This window comes from Clytia hemisphaerica, unplaced genomic scaffold (assembly GCF_902728285.1).
Source record: "Clytia hemisphaerica strain Z4C2 unplaced genomic scaffold, Clytia hemisphaerica genome assembly, whole genome shotgun sequence".
Classification (NCBI taxonomy): domain Eukaryota; kingdom Metazoa; phylum Cnidaria; class Hydrozoa; order Leptothecata; family Clytiidae; genus Clytia; species Clytia hemisphaerica.
The window spans coordinates 594,500-616,457 of record NW_027104107.1 but is presented as its reverse complement, the minus strand read 5'-3'; the positions used below and the strand labels follow the sequence as shown (position 1 = coordinate 616,457).

General features: G+C 36.0%; 1 protein-coding gene and 1 non-coding gene across 3 annotated transcripts in view; one reads left to right on the top strand and one right to left on the bottom strand.

The window, feature by feature from the left end:
• Positions 1-10,935: 10,935 nt before the first annotated feature.
• LOC136813285 (DNA-directed RNA polymerase III subunit RPC1-like) overlaps positions 10,936-21,958 on the bottom strand; it is a 38,029-nt gene continuing 27,006 nt past the window's right edge. The window contains exons 16-30 of one of the 2 annotated variants that reach the window (XM_067069798.1): positions 21,049-21,162; positions 20,442-20,599; positions 19,555-19,710; positions 18,868-19,261; positions 18,351-18,502; positions 17,967-18,053; positions 17,512-17,580; positions 17,044-17,160; positions 16,387-16,507; positions 16,157-16,229; positions 15,130-15,229; positions 13,435-13,503; positions 12,771-12,834; positions 11,541-11,611; positions 10,936-11,106 (exon numbers count right to left, since the gene is read on the bottom strand). In XM_067069798.1, the coding sequence (XP_066925899.1) occupies positions 11,089-11,106; positions 11,541-11,611; positions 12,771-12,834; positions 13,435-13,503; positions 15,130-15,229; positions 16,157-16,229; positions 16,387-16,507; positions 17,044-17,160; positions 17,512-17,580; positions 17,967-18,053; positions 18,351-18,502; positions 18,868-19,261; positions 19,555-19,710; positions 20,442-20,599; positions 21,049-21,162 (1,763 nt within the window). In that variant the 3' untranslated portion in view covers positions 10,936-11,088. Of the gene's footprint in view, positions 11,107-11,426; positions 11,612-12,770; positions 12,835-13,434; positions 13,504-15,129; positions 15,230-16,156; positions 16,230-16,386; positions 16,508-17,043; positions 17,161-17,511; positions 17,581-17,966; positions 18,054-18,350; positions 18,503-18,867; positions 19,262-19,554; positions 19,711-20,441; positions 20,600-21,048; positions 21,163-21,958 lie in introns of those variants that run through there. The other variant, XM_067069796.1, reaches the window with a different exon arrangement.
• Trnap-ugg (transfer RNA proline (anticodon UGG)) lies at positions 12,449-12,520 on the top strand. Its single transcript has one exon. It is a non-coding gene; the product is annotated as a tRNA-Pro (tRNA).

The window sequence follows — 21,958 nt, the reverse complement described above, 5'->3', positions numbered from 1 at the left end:
GCTAAATCATGTATAAGGTGCAAGACATTTGTTTCTTTTTTTTTTTCCTTTTGATTTGTTTACAATGTTTCTTTTAGTTTTTCCTCTTTGTGTCTTTTTTCTATTTGGAGATTTAGAAATTGATTTGTTTGTCTAATGATGTTAAGATCGTCCGTTTCCTTCAAGCATGCTACTGTCAATTCGGCAGGAGCTGTTGTACTTCTACATGCTATCATGTGTTCAGTGCTTTCTTTCTCCTCACATAGCCTGCATGTTCTCTTCCTTCCAAAGTTACTACCAACATCAATCATTTCAAGCCTCCTTCTCATCGTTTCACTAGCTTCCTTTAATCCCATTTTATTTAGATAACTTTTCCTTTCAAACCTTTGTCCACTTTGATGCCTCATCTTTCTCATTTCTTTCTCATCCAACTCCCTTTCAATCTGCTCAGCAATTTTCCTCTTTATTGTTTTCTTCCATAGTTCTTTCTTGTATTCCTTGGCAGTGTTAAAGTCTACCCCAATGTCTCTAGCAATTCTTCTTGTCTCTGATGCCCAATTATTGGTCTTTGCTGTTTCGCTGCATTCCTGGTCCTCTATCACCACTCTTCCTAATGGTGATAGAGGACCAGGAATGCAGTGAAACACATGATTGGTCAGTCATAGACCTTTTCGCCTTTCCATCCGCCATATTGAATTGTATGCAAAAATTATGGTGGCTGAATTGCCGTGGTGGAATTGCCGTGGTGAAATTCCCTTAGAAAGTATGCAAAACATATGCAAAAAGAAAGTATTAATATAAAACTTACATGCATTACAGGCATTATATTAAAGTGTAATCTTGTAGAAGAAAGATTAAATTGGCTTCTCTTGAAAACTGAAAACAATTATATTCACTCATCTCTTAGATCAAGCACTTCAAAAGACCATAACATTAGACAAAAACTCAAACTGAAAAATCACCCGCGTGGTAAAAAACAATCCTTATTCGGCTGACGGCAAATTATTCTCCTGGGAATAGAGCCGCCAAATGATCAAATCAAAACATTGAGAAAGTGTGACGTCATAATTACTGCTTTCAGTTTGCGTGTTTTGAAAGTTTGATGTGTGTACTCCGTCTTCGTGGAATTTTTTTATGGCATGAAAACAGAATATGCAATGACCAATGTCTTTAAGAACAAATTCCTAAACAGCTTTGGTCGTTCTGTAAATATTTCCTTTTGGATTAAGAAATTCCATCTTTTATTGTTCTAATGATTATAAAATTTATTTGTTGTCTTTTTAATCTTTGTGTAAACTTGCATATGTTTTGCATACATATCCAACTAAATCCAACCACGGCATTTTCGTTCCTGTATTTTTGCATACAATTCAGAAGATGGCGGACGGAAAGGTGAAAAGTTCTATTTGATGGCTATGCAAGTTTCCCTCCACTGATGCAAGTGGAATTCACGGTAGCTGTTGCCACATAACATACCTATAACCACCTAACCTACTGCACTATCACCTCTACCTACACAATGCCAAAATGCAATGCTCAATGGAATGTCAAAAAAATGCTTCATATGTGAAATTACATGAAATTTTAACATACCTAACAGAGAGATATATACCAGTGTGTACTGACAAAAGGTCCCAAGTATAGTATATAACGAAAAGTTATGATTTAATATTTAGATTTTTCGTTTCCACACACCAAGTCTTTCAGTGTCCTTCTTCCAAGGTTAAAAAGCTAAAGTTGAACCCGACTGATTCTTAGAAAATGCAATGAAATCGAAAGTGAAACATACTACGGAAGCCCCCGAGAAACTTGGCAGACAGACCCCGGGTAGGGGTAGTGAATATATACGGATGGTCGGTCCAAATCAGAATCTTGCTGCTGACTGGACCGTTCTCTTTAAGTCTTTAATATTTTCTCTGATGATGAAAACTCTGGCTCTTTTTTGATTTACTCCTGAGGTTATCTCATACCCAGAGCTATACTTGTACCACTTTTTTATTTTACTGCTGATGGACGTGTGATACAATCGTAACCTCGTGAGTTCGTGAGTTGCTATCCCGGGGGGGGGGGGTACTTAGGCAAAAATAGGTGCTGGGTATGTGCGGACGGTAAGGGTCGGGGTTTCACCTTTCAAAGTCTCTCTAAGGGTTACAAAAATCAGGAAATTTCAAAGTAGTCTCTCTAAGGGTGGGAAAAATCACGATTTTTAGAAAAAAAATTTGATTTTGAGAGAAAAAATTACAAAAAAGTCTCTGTAAGGCAAGGGTCACTTTTTCACTAAAATTTGGTCTCTCTAAGGGTCGGTTTTCGGAGGTCCCGTCCGCACATACCCCTCATTCACCAACCCTAGTACCCCCCCCGGGGTGCTATCTCAAAATCATCAAAAAGTGTGCTAAGAGACTGCATACGAGTGATTCTTTCCTAGATTCTTTTTGAGTTCTTGAAAGAAAGCTGGCTTATGGATAGGCTATGTCATATCTTCCGAAAGCATCCACCGAAGAGGGACTTCAAAATATCTGTTCTGAAGGCACGTTCCAGCTGGATATGGCGGTCTCCCTGTTCTTAGCCCGGGGGGGGGGTACTACTTAGGCAAATGGAGGGTACGGTATGTGCCGCCCTTAAGGGTACCTTTTTTGGATTTCCAAAGTCCCGCTAAGGGTCGGAAAAATAAGAAAATTTCAACTTTTTACCTCCTGAAAGATCGAAATTTGGACAAATTTGGTCAAAATTGTCCCGCTCAGGATCGTAAACTTCCCAAAATTTTCCTTTGTTTTTTCCTTTTTAGTCCCGGTAAGGGTCCAAAGTTCGAAAGTCGGGTGGCACCCCCCGTCAGCTCGCAACTCTAGTACCCCCCCGGGTTCTTAGTGAACTAAAGAAAAAAGTCTGCTGGAAAAAAGGTGGTCTGTTCTACTGAAGATTGGAACCAGCTGGAAAAATATGGTCTGCTCTACTGAAGATTGGGACCAGCTGGAAAATATGATCTGTTCTTATGAAAAAATAGTTTGATATCCAAAAAATAAGGTGTCTAAGAATTCCCTATCTGTTCTGAGGGAAATTCAAAAAAGTCAAAGAGTCTTTGAGATTTGTTCTTATCCTTCTGAATGTGGTTGTCTGGAGTAACAGGTGAAAATTCTCCATCTGTGTAGAACATCTGGAAATTGTCGATCTGTTCGCACAGATATTTAAACTGTTAGCTGGAAATTAAGTTTCTGTTCTTAAAAGTCCTTCAGTCGAGCTGGAATTTAGCGATCTGTTCTTGGGCTGTTCTTATACAAGACTTTGTCAGCCCTGGTAGATAAGAACAGTTTACTCGCATAAAATCAATCACCTGGTAATTTAGTACCTGTTCTGAAAGTTTTTTTACCTCCTAGCTAGAAAAATATAACTGTTCTGAAGTAAAAATTTCTCCCCTGGAAAACAAGAGGAACTGTTCTTAATTTCGGGAAAATCCTTCCAGCTGGCAAATCAGAACAGATATTTGCAAATTTTAGGTCGGTGGCTGCTTCTGATCTTCCTTCATTTCGAAGTGTAAAACGTAAATGCGTAAAAAAGCCTGGTGCTGTCTATTGTAGACTAAGCTCATGTATTTCCAGATTTCTTGAAAAATTCTGCAATAAAGCTTCTGATTGGTCAAGCGCTAAAATTCCATTGTAATGTCACGTGACCTGGGTAGGTTTTCCTAACTAACCACGGCACACCAACGGATTAGAATAGGTGGATTAACTTCTCTCGTTGCTCCCAAGAGAGATCCATTGTCTTCTCATTGTTACAAGAAAAATCTGTAAATGACTCTGCGCACTCCTCGTTTAGTTTTTTCATTGTTTTTATAAGAACAATTTTCCAATTTATACAGTTTCGAAAACGAATTTGTCCTATGATTCGATCAATTTTGATGATTTTGCAAATATTTTAAATCCTGCACTTAAGTTTTAGCATCAACAAACGCTAGACCAGTTTTAATGTAAATTTTTAATCTTTTGTCAATGGCAATCTTCAGATAAGTGAAAATTAACGTATGGTCTATAACTAAGAAACTATTGATGGGTCACGAATGGGTTGCATACTGGTGAAAGAAGACTGTATTTAGAATTAGGAAAATAAATTTCAAATTATTTGGCTAATTTCTGCATTGGATAGAAAGGGCTAAAAAAGTGCATTTTCTTATTTAAAATGTTCCACGTGATACGTAATGACCAATGAAAATGTTGAAAGTAATGATTTTTTACAACTTTTTTACAACTTATCAAGTTTTAATTGCTAGCAAACTCGTAAAAAAGTTTGATAACCTAACGAGGAGTGTTTTCTATGAGTTCTTAATCCACCTATTCTAATCCGTTGGGCACACTCTTTAGCCAAAGCACTCTATGAAACCTTTACAGATTTACAGATTTCTGTGGAGAAGAGCCGTTTTAAACGTTGACAAGTATTTTTTCGGATAAGTTCCAGGGGCACCGACCTTGACGGGGATTACGTGACTTACGTGGCTTTAACAGGCTAAAAAAGCTATATTACATTTCATTTCAAGTTAGAATTTTTGCAGATCTTTCATTTTGTTGTTAAGAATTTTTCGCGAGCATAAATTTTCGCGAATGGCCCTAGTCTCGCTAATATTGACTTATGATAACTAACTTGGTTCCCCAAGTGATACAGTAAACTTGGTATGAACAAAGACATTGTACCATGTTGACCTGAGATTACTAAGTTAGCTCATATGTGACACAGTCAACTTGGTATGAACAAAAACGCTGTACAATGTTGACTTGGTTGGCTTACATGTAACACAGTCAATTTGGTATGAACAAAAACGCTGTACCATATTGACCTGGGATGACTAAGTTGGCTTATATGTGACACAGCCAACTCGGTATGAGCAAAAACGCTGTACCATGTTGACATGGGATGATTAAGTTATCCACTAGCCACTAAAAGTCTCCCACTATTAAGGATACCATTTTTTTTAGCCGCACCATGTTGATCGAAAGTATACCAAATTGAACGAAGAAAATTTTTATCGAAAACAGTCAACTTGGTACGGCAAAACGCACGGGATGGAACAACAGCTGTGGAGTTTTCTGAACGCGACACGCTGAAGCTCTAAAGATCGCTGAAAACTAATTGTATATTTTCACCCACGTCTTTAGCTCTATAGAGCTTCAGCGTACTGGGCCAGAAACTACGCAATCTGTTATCAGGTTATTCCGATGGGGAAATCGCAACGCTTAAAACATTTTTGTCAAACAAAAGTTAATTCCAAATTTCCTGAAAAATTCAAAAAGAGCATCCATCTATCGTTTATTCTTTTAAAAATGAAATCATTGACTACTATAAAGAAACTGTAAATTTTATTAATACAGAAGATTTTGAAACTTTCTTTGATTTTGTTTTTGATGTAAGTAACTACAAATTTATCAAAACCAAAATTAATTGATAAAGTCAACCATAAATCTTAAAAATAAATCTAAAACAAGACGACTTAAAGTCGAAAATTTCGCCTAGAATTCGAACTGCATGGGAAAAATAAGAAGTAGAGATCTACTTTACATCGAGCCTTGATGAAACAATTTCACAAGAACAACGGGGCTTAAAATCACTAAAAAATAAGAAAAATTGCTGTTTAATTTTTAAGAACTCTTATAAAGTATATGCTTGTAAAAAGTAAATATGCTCATATTGCACGCCATCCCTTGTTTACTTTGTAAGAATTAATTACCGAAAGGTATATCACCGTCTATGATTTGATTCTTATAAAGTAAACGCTTATAAGAAAAATGAATATGCTCATATTGTGCTCCGTCCCTTGTTTAATTTGTAAGAACTAATTGCCGAAAGGTATATCCCCCTCTTTCAAAAGTTATTGATTTGATTCTTATAAAGTATATGCTTATAAGAAAAATAAATATGCTCATATTATGCGTCATCCCTTGTTTACTTTGTAACAACTAATTACCGAAAGGTATATCACCGTCTATCGAGAGTTTTTGATTTGATTCTTATAAAGTATATGCTTATAAGAAAAATGAATATGCTCATATTGAGCGCCCTCCCTTGTTTACTTTGTAAGAACTAATTACCGAAAGGTATATCACCGTCTATCGAGAGTTATTGATTTGATTCTTATAAAGTAAATGCTTATAAGAAAAATGAATATGCTCATATTGAGCGCCGTCCCTTGTTTACTTTGTAAGAACTAATTACCGAAAGGTATGTCACCGTCTATCAAGAGCTATTGATTTGATCCTTATAAAGTAAATGCTTGTAAGAAAAATAAATATGCTCATATTGTGCACCGTCCTTTGTTTACTTTGTAAGAACTAATTACCGAAATGTATACCACCGTCTATCGAGAGTTATTGATTTGATTCTTATAAAGTAGATGCTTATAAGAAAAATGAATATGCTCATATTGAGCGCCGTCCCTTGTTTACTTTGTAAGAACTAATTGCCGAAAGGTATGTTACCATCTATCAAGAGTTATTGATTCGATTCTTATAAAGTAAATGCTTATAAGAAAAATAAACATGCTCATATTGTGCACCGTCCTTTGTTTACTTTGTAAGAACTAATTACCGAAAGGTATACCACCATCTATCGAGAGTTATTGATTTGATGATATTCTTATAAAGTAGATGCTTATAAGAAAAATGAATATGCTCATATTGAGCGCCGTCCCTTGTTTACTTTGTAAGAACTAATTACCGAAAGGTATATTACCAACTATCAAGAGTTATTGATTTGATTCTTATAAAGTAAATGCTTGTAAGAAAAATAAATATGCTCATATTGAGCGCCGTCCCTTGTTTACTTTGTAAGAATTAATTACCGAAAGGTATGTCACCGTCTATCAAGAGCTATTGATTTGATTCTTATAAAGTATATGCTTATAAGAAAATAAAGAAAAAACAAAAACTGTGAAGCTAAAGACACAAAGATATATGACGTAATCCAAAGAAAACCTACGAAAATCGTCCGTGGTTATACGAGCGTGTAATTTGTAAATTAATTTTAGTGAGTTCGTCCACCGTATCAAGTACTTTCGTTTTCTCAAAAAAAATCCACCAAACCACGAGCCACCACAGAAGCTGATCGTAATACTTTCGCTAGGCGAAATTAATAAATCAAAACCTAGAACACAATTTTTCGAGTGTTTTAACCCTGGCTCGTACATCGCTATTTCGAAAAATGATAGAATAAATTGGTCCAAAATCTTCTGTGTCAATTTTCTATCTATTCATATTGGTTCAAGTAAATTTTCATTCCTATGATTATATCAGAATTTCAATAATCTTTCTTTACTTAGATAATAAAAATACCAAACCATGATTAAAATCTTTCAAAAACTGAATCCAAGAGGATCGACTTTTTTGATAAGCCGTAATTGCAAAAATGTATCAGTAAAAACAGAAGTCAACAAAATCTTAGACACCGTCTAATCTCCAATCAGATTTTGATTACTCAGCGCAGACTCGTATTTACTGTAATTCTAAAGGAGTTTCGTAAAAGCGTAAAAGCCACGTTCGCAATCGCCCTTTAGAGCTGAGCTTAATTTATGCTGAATGGATGGTCTGTCAGGTTAGGCACTGTCTAGATTTTTTATTCCAAATACCATTTATTTTGAAGCAACTATAGATTATAAAAATAGGCATTTTTGAAATAAAGTTTTTAGATGCTTTCACCAACTGCACTGTTTTCTAAAACTTTTAATTTGTTCCACATAGACTCCTTCAACAAACGATTTTAATAATGGATTCGATAATTTCAATGGATGTGTGAATGTAGTGTTTACGTTATGAGTGTCAAAAAATGCTTTGCCACTCCAATAGTCTTTTGTGTACCCTACAATGTCATTGTAATAGTTTCCATCCAGATCAATGAAATTTTCCTTCAAATCCAGATAATACATGATCGTTGGTACTGCAATTTCCAAAAAAACTTTTTCACGGTTGTAGATATTTCCAATTATTTTAAATCCTTGCGAATGGACTGCTGGGATATAGATTAAATCTGAGCGACCAATAAAGCATACAATTTTTGTATTTTCAAAATTGACATTTCTTTTAAAAACTTTTAAAGCTTTTTTAATGAATGATGCGTTCGTATTTCTTGATTCTTGGTATGTTCTCGTAGTGTGGGAAATTGAAGTTTACAGCAAGTAACATCTGTGGTAAAGTATGCTTGTGAGTGCATTTCTGGTTGTATTCGACCAACGACGATTCACCTGCTAAAGAAGAGAATACAGAGTAATAGAAGGATTAACGAATAAAAGTCGAAGCGAAACTTTATAAAAGAAGAGCAATGAAATTTTTCCTTTTAAGTACTGTCTTAACCTGCGAAAAAAAGGAACTAATAATTTCGAAATTTCTAAGCTCAAAAAAAGCAAAATTATTGTGTCATATTCGCACACCTCTGTGTCACAGACCCGCTCGACTCCAGCCCCACTGGAAATTTGGCCAAAATTTCGTCCTCATTTGATATTGAATGAAAAAATTGCACTCCAAAACCATCTCATTGGGTTTTTTGATCTGAAAACAATAGCATGTCTATTACAATATCTCATCTGTAGAAAGACCACCGGGGTGTATTAGAGGGGATGCATCCATACTTAAACACCATTCTCATTTCAACAACTTTGATTAGCCAAGAACTTGTGTCAAAACAAAACACGGAAAAGATGTCGTCAAAATAGACTTCTTCTTTGGAGTTAAATTTCTTTTTGACAACGACTACATGTTTTTTTTTTATAAGCAAGTGACTGCCCCTACATCAGGCTCGCATTATGCTTAGCATTCTATTGTTCTCAAACAATAGAGCCATTGTTTAGGTACCAAAAACTGAGCCTGCATATGCTTATAAACGTTATGCTTATAAAAGAAAAAACATGTATGCTTCAAAAAGTGGAACTTTTTCAGGGGGTAAAACCAAGTCTTCCCAAAGATACTGGTAATTCTTTTTCCTCAAAATTAGTTTTTATCATCCTTTTCGTATGGACGCCCTTGAAACGTTTGAAGAAGGGCGATTGGCGAAAAGATGGGCGCATCCCGCCCTCTAGAAAGGCTAGGAAGATGACGCTTTTTGATGTTTTTCATACTAACGAAAACGAACTAAACCGGTAAATACCTTTCAATTTAATTTCTTTAAAATCACGAAAGATAAATCTCCCAAAGGTCCAAAATGTTAATAAGCCAAATAAAAGAATAATTTTCCTCTTATGAATTCTGAAATTCATTTTGCAAGCTAACAACCCCATTGCACATTGGAATAATATGTTTTAAAATGTTGAGAGCTGTGTCATCATTCTTAAAACCCAGACTGCAATTAATTATTGCCTTTGAATGGATAAAAACTTCATTAAAGGCATTTTGTTTTATCATGTAGTAAGTAGTATTAGTTCAAAACAATACATACGATTGCTAATGGTATTTTAAACTTTCAAAATAAAATAATAATGTTATGTTTAGAAGAAGGATACGACTAAATGAAATATTCGAATTCAATTAACATAATTTAATTAATGGATTTGTGACGCGATGTTTTCTAATAATCAACAGATTAGAAAAGCTGGGTAGCAACTTTTATAAAATACTCCTCTAGGTTATTGCTTTGTGAATTTTTGATCGAAGGTATCTTCGTTGGATTTTCCTCACAGTCCACCCAAAAAATGTCACCGCTGGAGGGGGTCAGTTGCCCCCCCCCCCTATGATCCCCTACAGCCACACTACTAGGTATTATGTGGTTTTGTTTTAACAAAAGCTTAAAAATTTTTTGTATATTTGTGAACACTAACGAAACTGAACAAAAGCAGTAGAAACAAGTAATACTTCAATGGACCTACCTATTTATAAAACGAATAATTAGAATTTAATGGAAGTAATGTATAATTTTAAATTTCGATTTATATATCTATTGGAACGGAGAAAGAAACGAATCGATGTTTAACGGTAAAAGAAAAATAATATCGACACTTTAATCAATCATTCAGAGAAAATTAAAACTGGAGTAAAAAAAACATTTAGTTTTCAGTTTTTCATTATTTCATCACAGATTGAGGAGTCACATTTTGGGCATTGCCATTTTACATCATTGTGCAAAAAATCATGAAAATCTGTCGAGTATAAGTTGAAAAAATGAAGGAAAACCGTTTTACGCCGGTTTTCGGCTGTTCCGGCGATTTTTAAGGAGTTCCGGATTCAAAGGATGATTTTTTGGAAATCAAAACGATGCTAAGTTTTGGGCATCATCATAAAGAACATTTTCTGTAAAGAAACAATTAAATAAGTTGAAAAAATGTGACGGAAATGTGAAAAAACGACGATTCCGGCACATTTCCGGTTTCTACAGACCGGAAAAATTTTTTTTTTTTCGGCAAACGTTTTTCGACACCTTTTCGGCAGTACTAATGTGCATCTATGTGCAAAAAATCGCAAAAAACTAATGATAAAATCTCGAGAAAATCTCAAAAAACCGCTTTTTTCGGGACATTTACGGTTCTACCGTCCGGAAAAACTTTTTTTCTCGAAAATCGGGCTCCGTCACATTCGAGGGTTTATAGTAATGCACCTTTGTGCAAAAAATCAGAAAAATTGAATGAGCCAATCTCGAGAAAAGTTGGTAACTAACGTACGAACTAACTAACTAACGAACACGGGTTAATTTATAGGACCTCCACCGGGGTAGGTCCAAAAAGCGATTTGAAATGAAATGGCAGAATAGAATGATCACGCTTGATCAATGATGTTGTTTAGCATTGCATTTTTGTGTTGCTGAACTAGTTAATCAAAAAATCTCCCAGTCCAGATGATTTGATCAGGTGTTACAAAATGGGAGAACAAATATAGAGTATAAATCAAAAGTTTTCTTATCTAAGATGGCGCATTATTTTGCTTCACCTGCCGTTGCTTGGGAAATACAGAGTAGCTCTATTTAGTGTTTAGTAGGTTAGTCAAGAAAAAGACGCACAACTTTAGTTTTAAGTGTATAAAATTTCACAAAATATCTTTTCCGTTTTCTATCAAAGCAATATCAAATTTTTCAAAAAAATCTAAAAATCCTCAGCTTGTTATTTCACTCAAGTGGAAGTCAGGTGTGTCGAATATGAGAGGACGTCGTTGAATATCAATGCCATGCACATGCGTATTCGAATGAAAGCAATTCTTCGTTAAGGAAAGTTCAATATGTTGTCAGACAAATATTAGTTTCAACATCACAGTATGAGAGGTTATTTCAATTTTCAACTGTTTTTCAACTTGCACTTCTCAAACAGTTATTTTTAACCAATCAAGAAAGAGAAAAACTGCTGAACAAAAAAAAAAAAAAGAGCGTTCACGATTGCGCGGTCGATGGAAACAGGCCTTAATAGAATATACTTTTGTATCAGAAAGCTAAAAAAAGAAAAGTTTCCCCGGTAGAGTTTCGAAGAAACGGCATACCCTACCATCTGTGAACTCACTTCGTAAGCAAAACTCCATCAATGAGTTTTCCTTGGGTCCAGAGCTTATATCCTAGATAGTGACAAAATGACATAGTCTATCAGAAAGCACACTTTGAAAACATAATGAAAAGGATATTTTTGAAGTAAGTTTGAACATTCCGGTACCGACATTCATAGGTATACCCATTATAATGCACTCGCTCACACCTGAAAAAAAAAGCAAAAAGGTTAGGTACACTCTATAACGTAATGGCTTATTTTATTTACCGTATTACTTCGAATAAACGTGAGGGACGAGAGAAGATTTTTCAATGAACGCACCCCCTTCCAATTAATGTCTTCCCGCTTAGGAGAGCGTTTATTTGAAACAAGAAGCAGTAAGGTAGCATTATACAAAGGAAAACGTAGAAATATGATAATAATGACATTCTTTTACTAATCAAACTGATTTTGACGGCAACCATAGATTTTACTCATATCTTTGCATTAACTTCAGGTTAGATTTCTGAGGTGAATTTCTTCTAAATTTGATAACAGGCCGGTATGAATCATTTGCAGGGGGGTTTGAAATATAACCCTAAAGGATAACTGGTTTGGCTTGAGAATCTTAGGAAGTCGACATTGTCAGTAAGCGATAAATCAAGGACGTCTCAAAAATGAGGGGAAAAACATACAAGTAAAACTTCGTAAGAAAGATAGCTTTGAGTGGAATAACTCGACCTTTCAAGACTATCCAAAAAAAAACGAAAATGGAGAACAAAATAAAAAGATTTTTTTCTTATGGGTCATGAAAGGAAACCTTGAACTCCTAAAATAAGATTGGTATATTTAGGCCGTCTTTAATCGTTTTCAGTCGTTCTTCGATCCCTTCGAAATGTACGATGTAAAAAAAAAACAAAAAACAAAGCCGTGCAGCATCGATAGAAGATAAACGTTCGAAAAGCGCAGAAGAAGCAATGCAAACACGTACAAAACACTGTTTGGTTATGCTGAAGAGGAGTCACGATGGGGAATAAATAAGCTAGATTATTCTTCCACTAATGTGGCTCAATGGTCTAGTGGTATGATTCTCGCTTTGGGTGCGAGAGGCCCCGGGTTCGAATCCCGGTTGAGCCCAAAGGTTTTTTTAGTTTCAGCATTGTTGTCACCCTTATCTTTTATTTTATGCTAGCTAGGTGTCGCATACTTCGACATAGGAAAATTCTCCTTGAAAAAGATGTAAACGACAAAGAAAACGTTCACTTACTTAGTTAGACTAACTAAATTACAAATGAATCACGATATATTTAATACGTACTGATGACATGGAAGAATTGTCGGTTTAAAGGAGAAGCAATTAGATATAATAACAATTATAAGAAATTACCGTTAATTGCGTCGCTTTTGCCATAGAAAGATGCGTCAAACAAATGATCTGAAGTACGTTCAAACTATAAGGAAAGAATGTCGTTGAATAAGAAACCGTAAACAGCCAACTCTCTCTCTAAACCATTCCTTTTGTAATTGAATCTGTATCATTGTTCCATTATATCCAAATTCAGAATGAGTAATAAAACTCTCTAATATTCAAGCAGATTTTGATCTGGCTCCGTAAAAGAATTTGCACTGGTTGTTTTTAATCAAATGAGCTTTTGAGCACGGTGATTCTTGATATGCGTAAGTCATTTTTCTAGCGGAAACACCCTAAAAAAGCCGGGATTTGACCTCTCTCTATTACTAAAAATAGAAACACAGAGGTCAAAAACCGGCTTTTTTGGGTGCTTCCGTTAAAAAATATGATTTGGAACTTTGGCTTTTGTTTTCATTTTAGTTTTTCGTTTTCGTTTTTTCAAGAAAAGACAATGCAAATTTGAATGTTAACGAGGTCAGATTCTCACATGCGCGGTATGCGCAGAATGGATGATCTGTTTATGAGAACTCCATACATTACATATATCGAGCAAGAGAGCCAAATTTAGCTCTGCTGCTGGTGTGATGTTTGGCTAAACATATAAACGTTTTCCAATGATTTGGATTACAATGCTGCTTACCGACGCCAACATCAGGACACTTTCTTTCATCCTGGCCAATCCATGTCGAGTAATTCCCAATACTTCTCCCTAAAGAAGACAATTAAGTATTAACGAATGAAGAAAAAGATGACGTTGAAATTCGAACGTTGCAATTAAATCAGGGGGGTAAGTGTACTAGAAGGCGGCATGTATGTGTATTACAAGGTATTTTTCAAAACTTGACACCCACCCACCCCTGAAGTACACCATACTACATGGAAAAATCCCAAAACCACCCCATACCCCCTATTTACTACCCAGGTAGTACCTGGTAAAAAACCAAAACCACCCCATACCCCCCAAAAGCTACCGGGTACTACCTTGAAAAATCTGGAAAATAGAGAAACTTTTTTCCGAAAATCAGAAAATCGGGTAAACATTTTTCCAAAAATCGGGAAATCGGGAAAACTTCTTTTCGGAAAATCGGGAAATCGGAAAAAATTTTCTCAAAAATCCAAAATGGGTGAGAAATCAAACTTTTCAAAAATTACGTGAGACCATGTAGAAATGCATGAGTCTCACACCCAATGCGTGAGAGTTGGCACCTCTAATGTACGAATGGTGAATGTTTGAATTCAAATGTTCGAATGTTTACATTGACTCGATAAACCTTCATTTCAGTGAGATCTGGTAGGATTTCAATTCATTCCAAGAAGTTTGGAAGAATGATCTTGGACAAACTTGGCTTGTTCAATTTATAATAGAACAACTTTACTTTACTATTTTAGCAGATAATTTCTTAACCTTTTTGTTTCCACACTGTTAACATCGATTTTGGACCCAACACCCCTATTTTGGTACACAGGTAATAAAAATAAAAATCGATTTTGGACCCAACACCCTTATTTTGGTACACAGGTAGTAAAAATCAAAATCGATTCTGGACCCAACACCCCTATTTTGGTACACAGGTAGTAAAAATCAAAATCGAGTTTGGACCCAACACCCTTATTTTGGTACACAGGTAGTAAAAATCAAAATCGAGTTTGGACCCAACACCCCAATTATAGTACACAGGTACTACATGACAAATTTTTTTCTCAAACACCCACCCACCCCAGGATACATGCCACCTTCTGGTACACTGACCCCCCCCTGATTAAATCATATTTGGTTAAAATGAAGAATTTCCATTCAAATCATATAAGTCAGGTCACGGAATCTTACTCCCAATAATATTTTTTTGTCATCGCCAGACAAACATGGAGGAGAGACGAAACAAATAGTCGTAAAAAGTGCATTATCCATACACTAAGACTTCTAAGTAAACACATGGTAAACAAACTACCGTCCACTTTCAGACTAAAATATTTGTTACTTTTCACATTACACTTTGAAAATAATGAAAATAAAGTGTCTGTTGGTAATGAGATCCAATGTACGAATCACAAAGACACGGTTCCATAGAGACTTAATTGCGAGGAATTGTACAATGAGTGTATTGTGTAACGAAAAGCATAAGATCCACTCTGGTAAGGTAAATACTTACCCTGGGCTGGTAGGCTAGACGATTGAATTTAAAAGAAATCAGAGATATGATAGTACTTTAAAATAAACTAAAAGACATCGTTTTATTTATAAAAACTCATATTACCACGTTACAATTTTCGTATTATCATATAACACCATATAACTATATTACACTGATTATAAACGACTCCAGTATAAACTTACCCTAAAAGTCATGAGATCAGCAAGTAACATGACATGCCGACTATCGATGCTCATCCCATGGCTTCTCATAGTGTAAGTAATCTCATTCATAATCGTCACCCTGGCAACGGGAAGTAAAAATAATGATAAAACCTTTTTTCAGAGAATAATAAAAATCCTCTATGAAAATATTTGAAAATCCCCTGAAGGCTAGAGAGATACGCCATATTTTCCCGCCTTTGCTATCAGTGTATTCACTACATATGTACGGTATTTTGTGTCGGCCATACTGAATACTTTAGTGCGCGAGAGAAAGTAGGTATCAAACAAAATACCAGCCTCCCAATTCAAATGAATGAATTCACATCATATATTTGAATTTATAGGAAGGGTTCTTTTATTCAATTCATAGTGTCCTTCAGAGTCTCTTCCCCCCATGCCTAGAATGAAAATTTTCCATCCCGCCCCCCATTTCCCCCACCCTGGCTTCAAAAATTTCTCTGTCCCCCCTCACCTTCAAGCATAAAAAGCTGCAATTTGATGAATTTAACGCTTATTGTTTTCCCTAAGGTAGTTCTAATTCAAGAATAAATGGAAAGGATGGTTGTTTTTAAACCGTAATATTGCTGGTTGAAATAAATGAAAGCTAAGCATATGCTATATCATCTCATAAAACGAGATATTTTTCAATTTTGAATTGATTTTGGTGAGTTCCCCCCCATGCCTAGAATGAAAATTTTCCATCCCCCCCTCGTTTCCCCCCATCCTGGATTCAAAAAAATTCTTTCCCCCCTATACGTCCTTTTGACCTCAAAACCCATTCCCCCTGAATCCAGGGGGGAGGACACTATGTTCATCCATGCTATCTTGTTTGTGTATATCTAAAACTAACACAAATCTGTACAAATCTATTGTTTTGTCCAACTTTCCATTATATCGCAAGTTTATCGCATACTTACGACACGGAGCGCTTTTGTTTTCATTCCTCTCAAGTATTTTTAGTTTATGTTATAAAGTAGTTTCTTAAAGCAATAAAGAATTATTATACCTTGCAGCTTCAATACCGAGCGTCTTCTCCATTTCGATCGTGTTGTTTGATGTGCAGCCTGCTCCTTTGACACCTGTCAAATAAAGAAGAACGTCACCCACCATATTGAGCGAAAGTATGGATTATTTTTGTCTTCTAATCATACTTCGGTATACACCGCTATGATGTTCAAAAGGAAAGTTTTTGCCCCGTTTACGGGTTGTAAAAAAGGGCCAATAAGGTAAACTGACCTCTAGTTGCCATGACAGCTCGTAGGTCATCGCCCTCCACCAACAACTTGTACCTCTCTTTGCCAGCCTTCTGTTTTTCTTCATCCACATGTATAATTGCTCTACTTACGGTGGGGTAACCCTGTTGTTGACGAGTTGGAGAGAGTGAGAGGTTTATGTAATATTATCTAATCAGTAACATTTAAAGCAATGAAGGGTGAATCCACATGGAAAAGCTTTTCTAATCTCATATATCAACAAAACGTTAGAGACTGGTCAGACTTTATCAGGAAGGAATGATCACTAATGTCAGAAGTCGCTGCATTGATTTTATAGAACCTTTAAATAAACCCTGTAAATAGACCCTGTAAGTCGAATGTCTCAATTTGTGAATGACTTTTGAATTCATTCTTTTCTGATGAAAAATTCAAACCAAACTCTTATTACAGGCACGATTGCTTTATCTATTATGTGGAACTGTTATGAAGAACTTATACGATTTCACGCTTTTTTTTTTAAATGGTGTTTTTCATTTCATCCTGGATATTCTGAACTCTTTGGGGAAAATCGTCCTGAAATATTCTATAAGGTGTATTCTAAGGTTAGGATCCAATCATAATAAAAAGAGCATGTATTGGAGATCGAGTCGAACTTCGAAACTTATTGGTCCATACTGACCTTTATTAGAACCGCAGGTAGAGCTCCTTTCAACATTTGCATGACGTAATACATTGAGCTTTTTGCTGTCTCTTGTGCACGCACTGTTAAGAATGCTTTGCTGTGAATGGAAACGTGCTGCGAAGGAAAGAAGAAAAAGACATTTTATAATAAGTACAGCAACCTGACGAGGGGGTACATGGGGGGTACAGGGGGGGACTTTGTGAAACTGGGTAAAGTATGAAGCGGGTCTGCAAACCCTGAACCTTTGAGTGACTGATTTTTTACTGAAAAGGTAAGCCTTTAATAATAAGAGTTCTTGACAAAAGCAAATATTCCATTTATAGGAAGTGCGTTGCTATGAATTATGACTTTTGTTAAGTTATAAATTGAGACGTGTGAGGCAAGGTGGAATAATTGTGGATTGGCTCTGGAATCAAAGAAACACTTTGTTAAATCCTTTGGAAAGAAAAGCTGAAGCAATTTTACCTGAGGTTTAATTTTCAGTTTAGGCGCAATGCACAACGCGTACTTGATGGACTCCACGTCAACTTCGAGCTAAAATTCGTAGCATAAAAAAATAATAAAATTGAATAAGATGGATAGCGAAAGATTAGTCAGATCCTGACACATCACATTTGTAAACCATACAATCGCCAAAAATTCTACAATGTTGTAAATCTTACGTCTAACATTTGTCAGATGTTTATTATGATGAGAATAGAAATTCTCACTCAAAAAAAGATGGCGGCTCTACAGAATACAGCCATCAACCCTCATAACAGAAAAAAACTGGGTAAGAGAAAGATTCCTGAAGGGAATCGACAAAGATAATTTCACATTGTTTCTTCTCCAGTCTCCTCGTGCTTTAACGATTTGATGACGATATATTGGAGATTGAGAGAACCAGTGATGGTGATGAACAGTAAAAAAGAAAATTATACCTTTAACAGTTTGATGCGTCCAACGTCAATTTTGATAAGAATGTAACAAGCATCAGGGGTGAATACTTCTTCGATGAACTCACTAACCTGATTTGTTGATAATGAAAAATATATTACTGGAGAAGGTCAACTAATACATATTCCTCATTTATGCATTCCAGAGACTTGATGTGAAATTCACCAACATTGCAATAGTTAAAAAACTACAAGCCAGATGTATAATATTCCTTTGCAAGCTAGCTAGCTATCTGCGTACAGTCTGTCATGGTGTTCTTACCCCGGACACGCTTCCGCTGATATGGATCGATTTTAGTAAATGGTTAGAGATTAAAGTTATGAATTTAGATTATTTTGTGAACGTAAGAATCTGTCTTTTTTACAAACCTCTCCAAGTGTAGTTTTTTCCACGCGTCCTTTGACTCTCCTTGCATATTCAATATCATTGTCATCTTGCAGAGGTGCTGAGATGATGGGCGTACTAATACTCTTTGAGGCGTTGATGATCTCCTTAATACGGGGTACACCAAGTGTGATGTCTTTATGGAGTCATCAAGTTAAGGAAATATATTTTACAATGGATTGAATCTTGCTATCAGCAAGAGTAGTCTATACGATAGCCTGGGGAAATTTCTCGAATTCAAATTCTTATAGGGAGAGATTATGTTTCAGATCATTAAACGAGGTTTAGAAATGATGGTAGAAATGTCGAATGACCTTACTATGGCCTTAACTTGCAGATGTGTGTACCAACTCAAATGTCGAGTTAGTCTAGAATAATACACATGTTTCCGGTCTCGAACTGTACGAGTCTAAACGGATATATCAAGTCTACGTTAAGTATATTGTCGGAAACATCAGTGGCAGTGAACGATTTTAGATGTCGAAAGAATGAAAAGGATACTCATAGTTGCAACACCAGCGAAATGGAAAGTCTTCAATGTCATCTGTGTTCCCGGCTCACCGATACTCTGTGCACAGAGCGCACCCACCGCCGTCCCTGGTTCACAGCGAGCACGTAAATATTTCCTTGTGCAGATCCGCAGAGTTTCTTCTAGATGTGAATCCACAACGTGAGCGGCGGGGTTGTATACGCGAGCTTTAGCTTTGTCCTCGTCAGACATTTTATCGAAATTCTCCGTCACGAACGTGCAAATTCTGTCCAAGAACGCTGCTAAGTCTTTCTTAAAAAGGTCACCGCAGTTATCGACATCTTTGTTTTCGTTGATCAGATTGTTGAACTTTGTCCTGATCTGGTCAGCGTTTAAGGATGGCTCTGTCACGCATGGATTGATGTTCTAATAGAAAAATCACGCACATCTTTTCGTACAAGGTATAAATAATAGTAATAAGCCCTCTTTTAGGGGTGATGAAAAATTCCTTGAAAAGGACAAAATTGCAGGTAAATCCGGATCTCTTTTTACTATTCAATTTTTTTTGAAATTCGAAATGAAACAATGGTTGTTATAGTTTGGAATAGCCCAACAACAGTCTATTAGTAATTCAAGTCCTGTTCTAATTCAAAGATTTTAAGTTCTATAATATATAATAGATTGAAGAAAAATTGAAAAGAATATAAGGAGAAACTCACCCTGACGTGTTGAAAGATTCTGTAAACTTCAATTGGTTTATCTTTCTCTTCCATGCAAGCAGGATCTAATCCATCTTCACCATAGATGAATTGTACAATGTCGTTCATGGAGGAGCGTACTGTGTAATCGTACTGTAGAGACAGGTCTTCAAGGGACTGGAAATAAGAACGACAAAGTCGTTTACCTGTTTTTTTTGTTCCAAACATTTTGAAGTGTAGTCAAGAATCAAGACAATGTATGATAAAAGCTTACAGAAATAAAAAGGACAAAATCGGTAAAAACAATGCATAGTCTACTGCATATAGGAACACTGTAAAGCTATAAGAAGTAGTAAAACGTTAGATAGAGTATATACAGTTGAACTCATGTAATACTAATTCTCAAGGGACCAAGAATTTTGTTGCTGAGTTGCTCATCATTTTTTGAAATTTTTAGGCTTAAATGTTCTTAAGATGTTCATAATACGCTTAGTTTCCCGACTTGAAAACTTAAAATGGGTTTAAATTTGTTGAAATAAGTACACTTTCGTAATACTTCCTGAAATCTGAGACTTGAATTGTTCTTAATTTGTTCTTAGGTTTTGGCCGATTTTCAGCCTCATTTTCTTATAAAACTGTCGAACGTGCTAACCGCACAGGCTCAACTTCAACTTCAGTATCTTTTAAATTACTTGTAGGCCCAATTGTAAACATAAGAAATAAAAATAAAAACACGCCCCAACAATCAAAATTTTGAAAAAATGAAAAAAAGACACCACAAGGGATTCACCCAAGGAACAAGTGTGCAAAATTTCAGCCGAATCAGACCATTTTTGAAGTCTCCAGCCTGCCGCCTCGGTTATGCATGAACTGAAGGGAGATTGGAAGGAGCGGGGATTCGATCATACCTTGACCAATCGACGTTGCATGTAACCAGTCTCAGCTGTTTTGACAGCAGTGTCTACCAATCCTTCACGGCCAGCCATGGTATGGAAGAAGAATTCTGTTGGCGTCAACCCGCTGAAGAAACTATTACTCACAAATCCTTTGGCTGCTGGAATTTTGGCTGAAAAAATATATACGTGTGAAGAAAAATATAATTTTTGTCCAACTATATTCACTTAGGAGATTTGGGTGGCAGTGTAGGTGTACGCATTTCGTCCTTATTTGGACTCAGCACTGTGTACTCTACTGTACCCTAGCTGGCAAGATCGATTTAGCCAGCATCTCTGAACCACAAAATCACTTGTGGTCCAAACATATATGTCCGAGTGATAAATGAGACATTTTCGCACTCGACTTGGAATAAAGATGGACCCTTTGTCCAATATTTATTATCGAGTAAGTCTGACTGGTTAACCTCAGGAAAGATTCTCTAATGTATAAAGCCACTATAAAATAAAAACGAGACAACATAGAGCACGTACAATCGAATTCAAAACAACGTTTCGTGACTTTGACGTGTTGTCCCACTTTGAAAATGAAGAAGATTTCGGAACACGTCGCTGAACTTACAATGTTTTTTAAAATGAGGTAGGGACCTTCCTTCAAAGCCGTCCGGTGTCCGGTGTCCAGATATAGCCTGTTGTCCGACACAAGCAATCATCTGTGAGATATTGATGAAGGAGCCTGAAACAACAAAGAGATACATTATTTATTATTCATTCTTTGAATTTCTTACAGGCATTCTTTGAAAGAAAGGTATCAAAAAACTTTCCTTTAGACGTAGTAATAGTATGTTCGGGGATGAAAAATATTGTTTCTTTATCTACAAAGAATGCTCTAGGTAAATAATTTTGGTATAAGCTTTTTTGTAAATTACCAGTGTTCTCTAGTGCCATCTACCAAAACCAAAAGCTTTTTAGGTTGCTACATTGTTAATTGAACGGAATTTCGGAATTGGACTGTTTTGGTCAGGAAAAACGGAAAGCAAATAATCGATTGGTATTCCGCAAGTCGCCAACAAATGGTCATGGTCATAATAACCGGGATTTCATGGAAAACTTTCGTTTAGAAGGAGAGCAACTTGGAGAAATATCAACGTTTAAAATATAGAGAGCTCAACATATAGCGTATTACTTATGGGGGATCAGGGGGATGTTTATTGAAAATATTTCCTCGAAGGATGGGCGTTCTTATCGACAGGCGTTTTTATCGAGGGGGTGTTTATTCAAGATAATACGGTACTCCTGTTTCTGTTGTGTAGCACAGAGCACAACACTCTTTTGTCATCTGTCGAGGTTTAAGACACTTTTTTTCAGTTGTGAATACCCCAGGATCAACTCGACTGTAACTTCTGTTTTTTGTAATAATGACTGCATCATCCTTATTGAAAACATGTGGATGTGCATTGTTTTGAAATGGCACCTACGTCTATGGAGTTCTGAAACATAAATCCCACATAAATGCACAGAACAAGGCGTTT